General features: G+C 49.5%; 1 protein-coding gene across 3 annotated transcripts in view; it reads left to right on the top strand.

Annotated features, from left to right (window-relative positions):
* LOC123757992 (distal membrane-arm assembly complex protein 2) overlaps positions 1 to 14,903 on the top strand; it is a 57,860-nt gene that overhangs the window by 20,651 nt on the left and 22,306 nt on the right. For all 3 annotated transcript variants that reach the window (XM_069338937.1, XM_045742077.2, XM_045742076.2), the window contains one exon: positions 7,948 to 8,168. In XM_069338937.1, coding sequence (XP_069195038.1) covers positions 7,948 to 8,168 — 221 coding nt within the window. The remainder of the gene's footprint in view (positions 1 to 7,947; positions 8,169 to 14,903) is intronic.

Raw genomic sequence — 14,903 nt, 5'->3', positions numbered from 1 at the left:
TGGGGTTGCCTTCCACAAGTCACCTTGGGTCTACCTCTGTTGGCCTTTCGCTACTTGGCGTTTGGCCGCCCCGAGTGTGTGGGGGTTTTCCTCCCTTGTTTGCCTTGGGGTAAGTGGTAGTTATTGCAATGGTGGAGCGCCGGGTATTGCGTAGGTAGTTTTCACCTATAACAGCTGCCGGCTCTGTTCTTCTTCTTGCGAGATTTTTATTTTCTTTTTGTCTGGTGGGGGGGGGGGGGGGTCTGCCTTGTTTTCTCCTCTCCCCCTTATATTAAGGTCATTTGTGTGGTGGCACCCCCTGCTTCGCCCTCATGAGTGGACACGTCTCATGAGTTCAGCTTTTAGCAGTTTGCTTGATAGTTTTGGGGTGCCGGTTAGCAGTACCCTGCCTGGGATAAACCTTAGCAGACCCAGTCTAAGGGCCCTAGAAAACCCCGCGGGGACACTCGGGTTCAATGGACGAGATCCCTGTGTTTCCCCCCCCTCCCCTCGCTTTGTGCAGGTTTGAGGGTTGCTCTGTCCCCTTGTCTCAGGGCGACACTCCTTGTTTTTGACTCCGTCGTGCTGCCTGTTGTGTCGGTGACACATTCGACCCTGAGTCCTGCAAGTTTTGTTGCTTGTTTGTGGCTCCATTCACCCAGTCTGTTGATGACATTCCTCTGGTGCAGGCGGCTCGCGCATTGCTGGGTAGGTTATTGCAGTGCGCTGGTTTAGTTGCTTCCCCGGATGCCCTGAGACGACCCCGTTTTGCTTCTCAAGACCCGGGATTGGGGGGTTTTTGTCGCGTTGGCCTTGGTTCGGTCCACGCCCCCTCGTTCTTCCCATGCTTTGGTTCCTTCAGTCCCACTCCCCCCCCCTGCTTCCGGTTCCTAGGCATCTGAAGGCTTCGGGGTCGGGGCAGGGTTTCGAGGTTTGAGACTAAGGCAGTTTTGAGGGTTTCCCCATCCGGGGTTACGTTGGAGGCATTCGAGTCTGTTCCTCCAGCCAAAGCTCAGGGGTCTGACCAGTGGGCCTGCTCCCTTCCTGCTATATCAGCCACCCCGGCTTTTTCTTGTGGGGCCGGGACTTTGGAGGACAACTCGTCCTCGGGGCTCGACGTGGTGGTTCCCGGGGTTGGGGAGGGGCTGACTTGGGGGCTTGGGTCCCGTTGGACCCCGCCTGGGTTTTCCTACCTTCCGAGCGGGGCTTACTGTTACAAGGAGTGGGGTTTTCCTTTCCCCCCTCTGCGAAAGAGTTGACTTTGGGCATTGGCCCCTCCCTGGGTGCGATTCTGTGTGGCATTTTCTCCACTTCCCACTCTTCTCTAGAGCCTGTGTTCTGCATCATGCTGTGTTCGTTTTCTGTTGTCTCGGGTCCTGCAAGGCCATGGGTTTCAGATGCTTTTGGGTGCATTTTGGGTCGGCCTATGTCGGAGTTGTTGTTGCTCCGGGGGGCTCGTGGGGGCCTTCCCGGAAGGGTCGTGCCAGGGCTCGGGGGTCTTTTCGTCGGGGTAGGCCTTTGGTGCCAGATTCGGGGCTGGCAGCGCCTTCGGTTCTGGCTGTTGCTGGATGGAGTGGGCTCCGTCCTGTTCGCCACCTTGGTTCTCGTAAGGTGCGTTGGCCCTTTCGAGGTTCGCCCCATTGACGGGGCGATGGGGGGGGCGCGGCTCGCCCGGTTTACCCATGCCTGGTCCCACGATTCATGGGCTTTTAGGGTCATTTCACGCGGCCTGTGGTGGCGTTGGGTGGCTCTTCCTCCTTTGGGGGGTTCGGGGCTTGCGGGGCAGGCCTCTTCTCCTGCGCTCTGTCAGGTCATCTCGGAGTGGGTTCGCTTGGGTGTAGTCGAAACGACGTCGTCCCTCAGGTGGGTTTCCCGCCTGTTTCCGGTTCCGAAACGGGACTGCGCGGACCTCTGGTTCATTCTGGAAGTGTCCCGTCTGAACCCGTGGGTGTTGTGCCCCCTCCTTTCGGATGACTACGCTGTCCCAGGTCCGTCTTCTCTTGGAGAGGGGGGCTTGGATGGTGTCCCTGGTTCTCAAGGACGCGTATTGGCACGTCCCGGTTCATCCGGAGTTCAGGGACTGGCTCGGTTTTGTTGTGGGGCGTCAAGGTTACCGCTTTCGTTGTCTTCCCTTTGGGTTGAATCTGGCACCACGCAGCTCGGGTGCTGGCCTATCTCGACGACTGGCTGGTTTGGGCTCCCAGCCGGTCCCCGTGTCTGCTCGCCAGGGATTTGGTTCTTTCCCAGCTCGCCTAGCTCGGGTTCTTGGTGAACTGGAAGAAGTCCCACCTGGTTCCCTCTCAGGTTCGGTCTTGGCTGGGTCTGGTTTGGGACGCTCGGACTGCTTCCTTGTCTCTTCCTCCGGCAGCTCTCTTGCGCCTGCGGTCCCGCCTACGCCCATTTCTGAGGGGTTCCCGGGTCACAAGGAGGTTGCTCGAGAGTTTGTGCGGGAGCCTGAACTTTGCCATGATGGTCTACCCGCCGGGACGGGTGTGGTTTCGTCGGCTGTTCTGGTTCTTTCGGGGCCGGCCCTTCCGCCTCTCTCGCGATCGTTGGGTTTGACCTCCGGGGGCTTTGCGTCGGTTGCTGCGTCGCTGGCTTCCTCTTCGGGTTTTTCAGGGTTCGGTGCCTTGGCGCCTTCCCGTGCCCTCGCTCGATGTGTACACGGACGCGTCGTCTCTTGGCTGGGGTTTTGTGACCAGTGCTCACCAGGCCGGCCAGGGACGGTGGGTTCCGTCTTTCCGTTGGGCTCAAAGCACAGTGCGGGAGTTCGCGGCAGTGTGGATGTCGCTCCGGAGGATTCGAGTCGCTCGCGGATCGACGATCCGTCTCCATTTGGACTGCACCCTGGTGGTTCATTGTTTGAACCAAGGGGGTTCGATGCGATCCTTGGCTCTTTGGGGCTGGTTACTTTGGGTGACTCGTCTGCTGAGTTCTCGGGGTTTGGCTCTCCTGGTGGTTCATGTCCGGGGGGTGTCCAACGTCCTGGCGGTGTCCAACGTCCTGGCGGACGGCCTGTCTCGGTTCCGTCCCCTGTCCTCGGAGTGGATGATCGATGCCGACTCCTTCCGTTGGCTGTGCCGGATGTTCGGGACTCCGGACGTGGATCTCTTTGCGTCGGCGTGGTCGAGGCGTCTTCCAGTTTATGTGGCGCCTTTTCCCGACTGCGAAGCCGTTGGGGTCGACGCCTTCCGGCTGGACTGGGCGAGGTGGGATTACCTGTACCTCTTTCCCCCAGTTCCGCAGTTGCTCCAGGTCCTGACTCGCTTGGAGACTTACCAGGGTCGCGTGGTCCTTCTGGCCCCTTGGTGGCTGGCCCAGCCTTGGTTTCAGGCGCTGCTTGCTCGGTGTCCGTACCCGAGGGTCTTCCCGTGGCTCCGCCTCTTTCAGCAGATTGGTCCGGCCCTGTACGAGGCTGGTTCCATCTTCTCCTCGAGTCTTCGCGTCTGGTGTTTTTGACTCGGGGTTATCATTCGTTGTATGGTGCGCAGGTGGCTTCGTTGTTGGTCTCCCACCTGCGTGCTTCGTCTCAGCGGCAGTATGAGGTTTCCTGGCGGTCCTTCCGGTTTTTCCTATCACTGCGTCGGTGTTCTTCGATCTCTGATAGGGTTGTTCTGTCCTTTCTCTCTTGGCTGTTTCAGGACCGTCATCTTATGCCGAATACTGTCGCTTCGTATCGTGCGGCGTTGGCAGAGCCGCTTCAGCTTGCTTTTGGGGTTGATGTTACTTCCGCCCCGTTTCGCAAGTTATCCAGGGCGTTGTTTCACCTCCGGCCTGCTCATGCGCCGCCTGAGCCGTCTTGGTCTTTGGACCGGGTGCTCTCGTTTCTCTCTCTGCCCCGGTTTGTGGTGGCCCCTTCCGTTCGGGATTGTTTTTCCAAGGCTCTTTTTCCTGTTGGCATTAGCCTCGGGGGGTCGGGTTGGCGAGCTTCATGCTCTCCTCCGGCGCCAGGGTTTCTGCTCTTTCGGTCCTGGTGGTCGTTTTGTTCGTTTGCAGCCATCTCCTTCTTTTCTGGCGAAGAATGAGTCGGCTGCATTCCGGAGGGGGCCGTGGGTTGTTGATGCTTGGTTGGTCAGGCCGGGGGTGCATCATGTGTTGTGTCCGGTTGCGGCTCTCCACTGTTATTTGCGCACCACGGCTTCTGTTGCCGGGGATGCGCTCTGGGTTGATCTGGTTTCCCTTCTTCCCTGTTCCCGGGCTCGGGTCTCTCAGGTTGTCCGCAGGGTTATTAAGTGTAGCCAGCCTGCATTTTTTCCCCGGGCCCACGACGTTCGTAAATTTGCTGCTTTGGCGGCTGTCTTTGGCAATATGTCTTGGGTGGACATTCGGGCCCGGGGTTTTTGGAGATCGAACAGTGTCCTGGCCGCTCGCTACCTGGTGAATGTTCCTGGGCCTCGTCGGGCCTGCGTTGCTTTGGGTCGACGGTTGCAGCCAGTTGTCTCGCCTTCGCGTTGAGGAGTGAGGACGGACCGCCGCCCGGGTAAGTCCCTGTTTTTCCTTATCTTTGGGTAGTTAGCTTCGGGGAGCCGACGAGGCTCCCCCCAGAAATCCAGTGTTGAATGTAATGAAACGCCATTTTCTGTTTGGGTCCCGGAGGCTCCCCGGCATCCCTCCCTCCCTCCAGTCGGTGGTGTTTTTCGCGTTTTTGACATCCAGCCTAAGAACTAATGGTTGGGTCGCCGACGGTGGGGTCTGGGGCTTCCCCCTTCCCCCTCCCGGGGAGGAGGGGGTTTGCGCAGATGGCGGCGCGGCGACATGATGACGTCATGAGGGCTAATTTTCGTTTGGGGAGTTCTATCCATCTGTTCGGTCTTCGGTCGCAATAGTTTACCAGAATAGGGGTTTGTTTTGGGGCGCCTACCTTTCTGGGTGCCTGTCCCGGTCGATGGCAGACATAGAATGCTCCCAATCATAAGGGGGGTCTCTATAGGCCATTGCTCCTCGAGCCTCTCTAGAGGGGGCCAGGTTCTGGCTCGTGGTCCCCGGTAGGCAAGAACTCCATGCATTGACTGATGCCAGAAAGTTATACATATCCATTCAGCATGGATAGCTCCGGGGAGCCTCCGGGACTCACCCAGAAAATGGCGTTTCATTACATTCAACGCTGGATTTTTTAAACTTGATTTGTTTCTTAAATTTTGGATGGATGGAGGGAGAAAGGGGATGGATGGAGAGAGAGAGGGAGGGAGGGAGGGAGGGAGGGAGGGAGGGAGGGGGGGATGGAGAGAGAGAGGGGGGGATGGAGAGATGGAGGGATGGATGGGGAGAGAGGGGGATGGAGAGCGAGGGATGGAGAGAGGGAGAGAGGGATGGAGAGAGTGAGGGAGGGATGTAGAGAGGGAGGGAGGGATGGAGAGAGCGAGGGAGGGCTGGAGAGAGGGAGGGAGGGAGAGAGGGCTGGAGGGAGAGAGGGCTGGAGAGGGAGGGAGGGAGGGCTGGAGAGGGAGGGAGGGCTGGAGAGAGGGAGGGAGAGAGGGAAGGAGGGAGGGAGAGAGGGAAGGAGGGAGGGAGGGATGGAGAGACGGAGGGAGGGAGGGATGGAGAGATGGAGGGAGGGAGGGAGGGATGGAGAGAGGGAGGGATGGAGAGAGGGAAGGAGAGGGAAGGAGGGAGGGATGGAGGGAGGGAGGGATGGAGAGAGCAAGGAGCAAGGGAGGGAGGGAGGGAGGGATGAAACACGCATGGTGCCGTGTGTACAGGGATTAGACCCGTCCACTCGCGCTGGAGTTGTTCCAATAACATACAGTAATTTCTCAAAGAGCAGATGTCTATCATATTACAGTATATTTTCGGTTTTATTTAGTTTAGTTTAATTAGGATAGTAAAAAGCTATTAAAACACTGGTTTTAGAAATTATTTATTAATATGAAACTTTCAAAAGTCATGGGTGACTGAACTATGACAACACAGACGAAAGTGAGTGAAACCTCACTGTAAAGTGAGGTTTATAGTACAGTATTTTCTTATCTGTCCACACTCACTCATCTTGTTTCATCACAGAAAATGTCTATAAGAAGATTTTACCACATGTAGCTAGGTAATCACGCGTCATCCTTTAAATTAATGTACAAAGATACGTGTGCCCCAAATCAGTGAACGAAAATCATGGAAACTCAGTTGTTCACTTGTGTGGATCACTCTGCCTGGTGTTTGGTTGGACCATTCTGGCTGGTGTTTGGTTCATATGGTTCACTTGTGTGGTCCACTTGTGTGATCCAGCTTGTCTTATGAAGGAATTATTAATTGTAATCTGTGATTGAATGAGAAAGTTTTCCACCACTCTGAACTCTGTCCCAAAATCGTAAGCGTGTGGACCACTTGTGTGTGGTCCACTTGTGTGGTCCACTTGTGTGATACAACTTGTCATATGAGAGAATTATTAATTGTAATCTGTGATAGAATGGGAAAGTTTTCCACCAGTCTGTGAACTCTGTCTGGACATCGTAAGCAAATCCGAATATCCCCCGCTTCGGCCAACCATTGTTCGTCGAACCGGGTGAGTAAATCCGGCCTGAAAAGTGTGCGAACTAGCCTGAGATTCGTTGAATCGGGGTACGTTGAATCGAGGTTGTACTGTATTAGTAAAAACCTTCCATCAGAGTATAATGATGTATTGTAAATACTGTACATAAATATTGTAATGAAAAAATGTCTAACTAACTGACATTATAATTATAAGGTGTGCAGGTTAGATGTAATTGTTAATGTAAAAATTTATTTTGAAGTCTGATTAACACTTTGGCTGCCCCAGCCCGCCAGCCCTCAACTAGGCCCAGTTGGTCCCAGTGTTTCACGGGAGCGCGCGGTAGTTCTGAAAAGTGTATACTCTCTTCAACTTTGTCACCTCAATTCTCGTCCAGGGTTTTTCAATTTGGTATCATTGTGTTCACAATAGAATTCTCTACACGACTAAAGACTTATAAACTCCAAAAGCCTGGCGTACCATCCACAACAAACAGAGAAAGTGAGTGTGCGTGTTACCCGGGAGCGCATAAGAGCGATAAAATGTGTACACTCCTTTCACGTTTGTCACCTCAATTCCCGTCCTAGGTCTTTCGTTTTGGTAACATTGTGTTCGCAATAAAATTCCCTACAGGAGTATATGCAAATATAAAGTCCAAAAGCCAGGCATACCACCCACAGCAAACAGAGAAAGTGACGGAGCATAATCCCAGTGAGCGCTAATAAAATGGTATACTGTTTTCAACTTTGTTACCTCAATTCTGGTCCTAGGTCTTTTTTGATTTTGTCTTACATTGATTTTGGTATCAATGTATCCGCAATGAAATTCCCTACAAGAGTATATGCATATAATATCCAAAACCATTGTGCGCCCCTCCCGAAGCCGCCGCCAATCTGCTGCCGAAAATGACGCAATGCTGAGTCGTTCCCGGGATCGCGTCTACTAAAAAAATGACGCAATGCTGCGTTGTTCCCGGACGAATGTGTTAAGACATTTTATGCTCTCTGTAATCATTTTTGTGCTACTGCTCACAGAATGAGTATGGGGTGCACAATAAACTAGCCACTACATGGGGGTAACAATAAAAAATCTGGTACAGTAGCAGTATGAGTTAGTGACTAGGCAGCTAACTAGCAGTAAGCAGAGCAGCATTATTTGGGGGTCTCTTTGAAGCTGAGTATTTCTTGAAGGAGGTTTAATAAATGAGATGAATAAACATTTTAGAGATCTTTCCCATTTGAATATAGATACTGTAGTGTATTTTTAGTCTCCTTTTCCTATTAATGGTCTATTGGTAAAATTTTGAACAAATTTATTCTGCATGAGGAGTGATATTGAAGTGACTTGGCTGACATCTTGCTGTATTCTGAGATACCATGACCTAGGAATACCTCTCTTGAAGGTTACAGTCACAATATATCTGATTATATAATTTTTACATCCATGACTGAAACTGTTCACACCATCAAACTTTTATATACAGCTATTGATAAATCTTTCCACAGTATAAGTCGTGAACGGATTGCTGTGCTTGGATTTGATTTAGCAGCTGCACACTTCTTGGTGCACCGAGAAGGCAAGGTTCGTTTTCAAGGCTCGGAAGTCTGGACTCAGCAGGATGAAAATGGGGATTATGAACTGGCTAGTCATTATTCCCCAAATGTTTTTGTCGAGGCAATTGATGCAACTGGAGTGGACCTCAAGTATGAAGGACTAGAGTCCATGTGTAAGTAAAATTTGATATATTAAAACTTAGTTTAGGTAAAACTAGAATACTGTACTGTACAATAAATCTAGAATACAATAAATCTTTGCAAATATCATTAATGTACAGTATGAAAAAATAGGTCCTGGAATTGACCTTTGTGGTATTCTAATATTAAAGATTTGAATTGTTGAGATAACATTACTGAGGGATACAAATTGCCTTCTGTATTTTAACACTTTGGCGTACCCCGCTCGCCACCCCTCAACTGTGCGATTTGGGTCCCATGGTTTCACGGGAGCGCGCGTAAATTCTGAAAAGTGTATACTCTCTTCAACTTTGTCACCTTAATTCTCGTCCTACGAGATTAAATTTGGTATCATTGTGTTCGCAATAGAATTCTCTACAGCACTAAATGCATATAAACTCCAAAAGCCCAGCTAATTACTGTCTCCACTCGATCATCCGGACTATATGGGAAGGACCCCCAGCCGGATTATCACATTTTTCGGATAATGGTACTTTTTCACCTACGAGTCCAAAAGTGACCATTTCCAACTATTTTTATACTACAAACAACATAATTTGAATTGCCTTGCCACATACAATTATTAAATATTCAACTAGAAACCTCAACTTACCTTGTTGGTGTTCGTCTTCTTGATTGATGCCACACATCTTGAAGTTAAAAATTCTTAACAATTTACGTAACCTATACTAACACAACACTAAAATTAACACTTAAAATTACTGTACAGTTCATTAAGCTAAGTTAGTTTTGACTGCCAGCTGCTGAAGCCTCACTGGTTGAGGGCATTTGGGTTGCCTGTGAGGCCTCACTTGTTGAAGGTGCTTGCTTGCACCTCACTTGTTGAAGCGCTTGCATGCCCTCACTTGTTGAAGGCGCTTGGCTTGCCTGTGACGCCTCACTTGTTAAAGGCGCTTGCTTGCGCCTCACTTGTTGAAAGCGCTTGGCTTGCCTGTGGCGCCTCACTTGTTGAAAGCGCTTGGTTTGCCTATAATGCCTCACTTGTTGAAGGAGCTTGGCTTGCCTGTGGCGCCTCACTTGTTGAAGGCGCTTGGCTGCCTGTGACGCCTCACTGTTTGAACAACACGTAACTTGTCTTTAATTGCTAGGACAATCTTCTTCCTCTTAACACTTCCAGAATGATTGATGCTGCTGCCAGACATATTCTTGGCAAAAAATGTTCAAAATTACTATGAAAATTAAGAAAGTTATTTAAAAAAATATTTCACTAATGGCGCAACACTGTGAGGCCGCACTGGTTGAGGTGTATAACTGTGACTTGTCTTTTATTGTTAGGACAACTTTCTTCCTCTTAACACCTCCAGAACGATTGATGCTGCTACCAGACATAGTCTTGGCCAAAAATGTTCAAAGTTACTATGAAAATAAAAAAGTTATTTAAAAAAATATTTCACTAATGGCGCAGCACTGTGTATAACACGAGGGACGGACGCACATGGGTTGACCAGTGTTGGACAGGTCCACTTGGGGCAGCCATAGCGTTACGTAGGCTGCCAGGAGGAAAAAAATTCACAATATTTTTGAAGGAAACTTCAGCCTGTGCACAATGCTTTTAGGAAACTTATTTATTTGTTATTACATAATTACTAGTAGTTATTTTATTTGTTTTTGGCTATGATTAATTGTTCTAAAATTAATGGTAATTCCTGTACCCAGGTAGTCCCTCCTGACGCACCCCTCCCACCCTCCCAACACCACCCACCCACCCCACCCCCACCTACACCATGCGCCTCGAGTCTCGGGCAGACGGGATTAATACCGTATGGCCCGCCTCATGTTTTCATATACGGACAAAGGCACGATTATCCGGGGGACTGACCGGATAGTGTAATTTCTGCAGAAAACCTGCTTTAATCCGGTCCCTGTGGCTATTTTGGCCGGATATTGTGATAACTTTATCCGTTCACGATTTTGGCCGTATAAGGTCGTTTTTCGGATGTTCGAATCCCGGATAATCGCGGGGTTACAGTACCCGCAGCAAACAGAGAAAGTGCGAACGAGTTACCCAGGAGCGTGCAAACGCGATAAAATGTTTTCACTATTTTCACTCTGGTCACCTCAATTTTCGTCCTAGGTCTTTCATTTTGGTCTCAATGGGTTTGCAATAGAATTCTCTAGAGGAACATTAGCATATAAAATAAAAAACCTGGTCCACGCTCCAACCGCCGACGAGTTGAAGACGGGCCACGCATTAGCTGCGAGTGAGCGCTCAGACGCCTTCCAGCTACACTCCCAATTCCCGCCCTTTTCAAGCCTTTCTTTCGCAATTTTCTTCCTGTAAGGGCCTTGTTCATGATCACTATCCATCGTGGAGTAAGCGTAGATAGTTTCTAAAGCCGCAGTAAGAAATATAGCCACGGAAAATAGCCGAAATGTTCACACGTTTGAGATGCGAGGGGAGGCGACACCGGTCACAACAGTGGAGCGAAAACAATGGGCCGACGGCATGTGCCGAGCCGCCTGCGGGCCACGAGGCACAACAAAGAAAATGGGAAGACATCAGCGCGCATTTTAAAACCAGTCCCCAAAAAATCGGATAAAAACCTGATTTTTGGCGATTATTTAAAGTGGATGACGCAATGCTGCGTCATGCCCGTCATTACCGACAGTAAACGGATGACGCAATGCTGCGTCATGCCCGGGCGAAAGTGTTAAGTATCTCTCAAGCCAGTTAAGGACACTGTTTTTAATACATAAAGTATTGAGCTTAAGTGACAGTATTGCATAACCACATAGGTTACAGCTGAGATTTTGTTGTCAAAACCATTCAAAACCTTCTTACAGAATTTCATTACTGATGCTTCTATATCACTTCTTTTCTGCATGGATCCCTTTTGTCTCCCTGAAGCTATCCATACTGATATAGTGCTATATTAGTTCCTCAGAGAGGTTCAGAGAGCAATGGCTTATGAACACTTTACATTTAATGAATCTCATATTTTGCCATCTACCGGGAAAAGCACCCAGAAAGGTAAATGAATCAAAATAGACCACTGTCTGGTTGAAAACTGCAAGATAGAGATTCAAAAGAACTCCCACCAGAAAGAAAACAAACAAGCAACACATTGTCCAATTGGTCCCCCGTTCATTAGCACTACCCCTCCAGGGGAGGGGGGGGGGAAAGCTGGCCCGGCAAATCAGTTCTTGACCGATGTGCTCTGGGGTCGGACATCGACTCGGGCCACGATTTCTCAAATGGATTTTTGCCTTGATGGCTGTTCCTACCTTTGTGTAATTACCTAAGTGTGATTACAGGATGAGTGCTACACTCGTGGTGTTCCGTCTTCCTCTTTGTCATATAATGCTTGAAACTACTGATAGTTTTGGCCTCCACCACCACCTCACTTAGCTTGTTCCAACCATCTACCACTTTGTCTGCAAAAGAAAACTTTTTAATATTTCAGAAAGTCGGGGTGTCAGGGCGAGGTTTAGCTCGGGACGAGGCTCGGGTGACTCTGAGGGACTGCCTTTACCATTGCGGGTGCGGAGTGGTTGAACCCCGCTTTCTCACTGAGGCTTCTGAGTCGACCCAGCAGACTCCCTTCCTCGAAACCTTTTCCTTGGACTCCGCCTTTCTGCTACCTGGTATCTGCATGTTTCCTGGCTATGAATTCCACCAGCTCATTTGTGTTCCCTTCTCATTCTTTTCCATTGCCTGCTTGCAGATAAACCCCTCACCATCTGTAGTATCTTGCCTTCCTCAACATGTGCCTTGGTCTGACCCTCTACCTTATCTCCACTATACTCAAAACACAAAGATGCAGGGGTTGTCATCTAGAGGCACCTTATGCTCTTATCTAAACATCTGACTTATTTTGGGTAAACAGCCAGTCTAGTATTACTTGTGGATCCTTTTCTTATCTGGTAATTGGTTCTGTGATATGTGGCCTGAAGAAGTGTTTGTCTGTTGTGTCCATCAGCTTTACTCTCCCTGTCTTGTCTTTTCCATGAGTGTAAGTGTGTATAAGGCATAGAAATGATCATATTGAGTGATCGGGTGCTTAGCTGAGTGACCTCTGGCTGGTCTCCCTATGCTTTGGTTGGTCCCCTGATAAGCGCTGCCTACTATGTGCTAATGTATTTCAAAAGTTTCATCATGAAAATGCAAATACAGTAGAATGGTTAAAATTAAGGAAGTGATTTTTGGAAACTCTGAGATTGGATGATGCGTTATAGGATCACTAGAACGTCTACAGGAAATTACCGATGATGCTTAACCCTTAGACCGCGCAAAACATATACTGTACAGACGATGGGAGTAAGTTTACCGAAACTGCGCAATACATATATAGACGATTGAGGCTCTAGTGCAAGATTTTAAATGCCCCACGAGGGATAGGGGCAGCTATAGTCCAGCCACGACCGATAGTTACCAGATACCACCTAGAAAAAAAATCGTGGGCAACATTCCCGGGTGTGAGAGCCTCAGTACTGAGTGAGCTACCAAGGCTGAAGCACGCAGCATGAGCTCACAGCATCGCTGTTTAGCTTGTGACCGCAGCATCGCCTAAAAATGTCAAAATATATGTGTACATGCTATTATTTAGTGGTGATAGTATTACAGAAGACCCCTGACTGTGATAAAACTGACCAGGATTCTGATAATAGCAGGATTGTTGTTATATTTAGTGCTGTGCTCCATGGTGGGAGGAGTGATGCTGAGGGAGGGAGGGAGGTGGCGTCATCTTCTGACTCTGCATGGCCACCTTTTATTGACTGGACTTACCATACCAGCTTAGTGGTTCGCTATGGTGAACATAAATGTAGATACTTATATATAATGTGTGTATAGAGTGTAATAACAGCAATAGGAGTATGTTGGGAGCCACCATTTTGGTGAGGGAGGTGCATCGTCTGCATGACATATCATGTTGTTTACTGATGGCCACTATGGTCTTTGGGCACCATACCAACTTATTTGTACAGGTATGGTGAATAAAACATGTAGATACTTATATATAATGTGTATATATAGTGTAATAACACCACAAACAGTATTGTTGGAGGAGAAATATTAGTGTGTCTGGCCTTGAACCAGCGAGGGCGGCAGCCGTCAGCTGTGTGTGTGTGTAGCTACGTCTCTTAGCGCCTGAACTCACCATACAAGCTTAGATGTACAGTTATGGTGAACAAAACATGTAGATACTTATATATAACGTCTGTGTATAGTGAATAAAAGCTAAAACAGTATGGTGGGAGGAGTATATTGGCATGTGAGGGAGGGAGGGCAGCCAGTGGGTGACTGGCTGGTGAGTGCTGGCCACTCTTCGTTGCTTTTTGACTCACAATACCAACTTAGTGGTTCGTTATGGTGAACAAAACATGCAGCTACTTATATATAACCAGTGTATTTTGTGTAATAACTGTAAAACTACATGTTTATTGTTTTATGAACATAATAATTGAATCATTAATATGCACACCATAATTTTGAGTACAGCGATGGTTCACACATTTTATTATATCAAAATATCACAATACATACTTGAATAATATTACTGCAAAAACAAAGAAAAATCAATCAGAGACATTGAATAATTAGGTAATAATATCTTTGTGGCAACTCCCGCCCGACAGCTGGGGAAGAGTAGACCTCGTCTGGCGCCTGCTCTGTCAACGCCTCTTTTTCTGGGGGGAGCCCAGTCAGCTCCCCGGAGCTATCCATGGCTGATATGGATACCCTAACTATTTTTCATCAGGCGATGTGGGTGGAGTTCTAGGCCTACCGGCGACCACGAGCCAGAACCTGGCCCCCTCAGAAAGGCACGGGGAGCAATGGCCCATAGAAATGCACATGTGATTTGGAGCATTCTATATCTGCCATCGACTGGGACAGGCACCCAGAAAGGTAAGCGCCACAAAACAAACCCCTATTCTGGTTAACAACAAAAATCGACAAACGAGTGGACAGAACTCCCCCAGGAAAACGAACTAACAAGCATGACATCACACGAGCCGCGCCGCATGTCTGCGCAGCTCCCCCCTCCCCGGGAGGGGGAAGGGGGAGCCCCAGACCCCCACGCCGGCGATCCCCGCCTCAGTTCCACGGCTGATGGGATCATGCACGGTCGTGTGGCTCCAACTCCGGTCTTGTCTCAGTGCTGTGACTTGTTTGCAGTGCTGCTCTTACGGTGGTCGTGTGAGCTGGGAGTAGTATTCTCAGGTACTTTGGCTGCATGTGCTTAGGGTCACCTTCCCTGAGTGCCCTGTAAGTACCGCCCTTGGGGCTTGGGGTTGCCTTCCACAAGTCGCCTTGGGTCTACCTCTGTTGGCTTTTCGCTGCTTGGCGTTTCGCCGCCCCGAGGGTATGGGGGTTTTTCCTCCCTTGTTTTCCTTGGGGTAAGTGGTAGTTATAGCACTGGTGGGGCGCAGGGTACTGCGTAGCTAGTTTTCACCTATGACAGCGGCCAGCTCTGTTCCCTCTGGGTACGTTGTCCACTTGTGTGGTTTTTCTTTTATATTTGTTTTTGCCTGGTAGGGAGATCTGCCTTGTGTTCCCCCCCCCTTCCTTATATTAGGTTCGTTTGTGTGGTGGCACCCCCTGCTTCGCCCTCGCGAGTGGACTTGTCCCGTGGGTTCGTCTTTAGCAGTTTACTTGGTAGCTTGGGGCACCGGTTAGCAGTACCCTGCCTGGGATAACCCTTAGCAGACCCAGTCTAGGGGCCCTGGGAAACCCCCCGGGGGCTCTCAGGTCCGTTAGTGGAGAC

The sequence above is a fragment of the Procambarus clarkii genome, chromosome 40, assembly GCF_040958095.1.
Source record: "Procambarus clarkii isolate CNS0578487 chromosome 40, FALCON_Pclarkii_2.0, whole genome shotgun sequence".
Lineage (NCBI taxonomy): Eukaryota > Metazoa > Arthropoda > Malacostraca > Decapoda > Cambaridae > Procambarus > Procambarus clarkii.
Note: the sequence above shows the minus strand (reverse complement) of the source record. Positions and strands in the feature narration are given on the sequence as shown.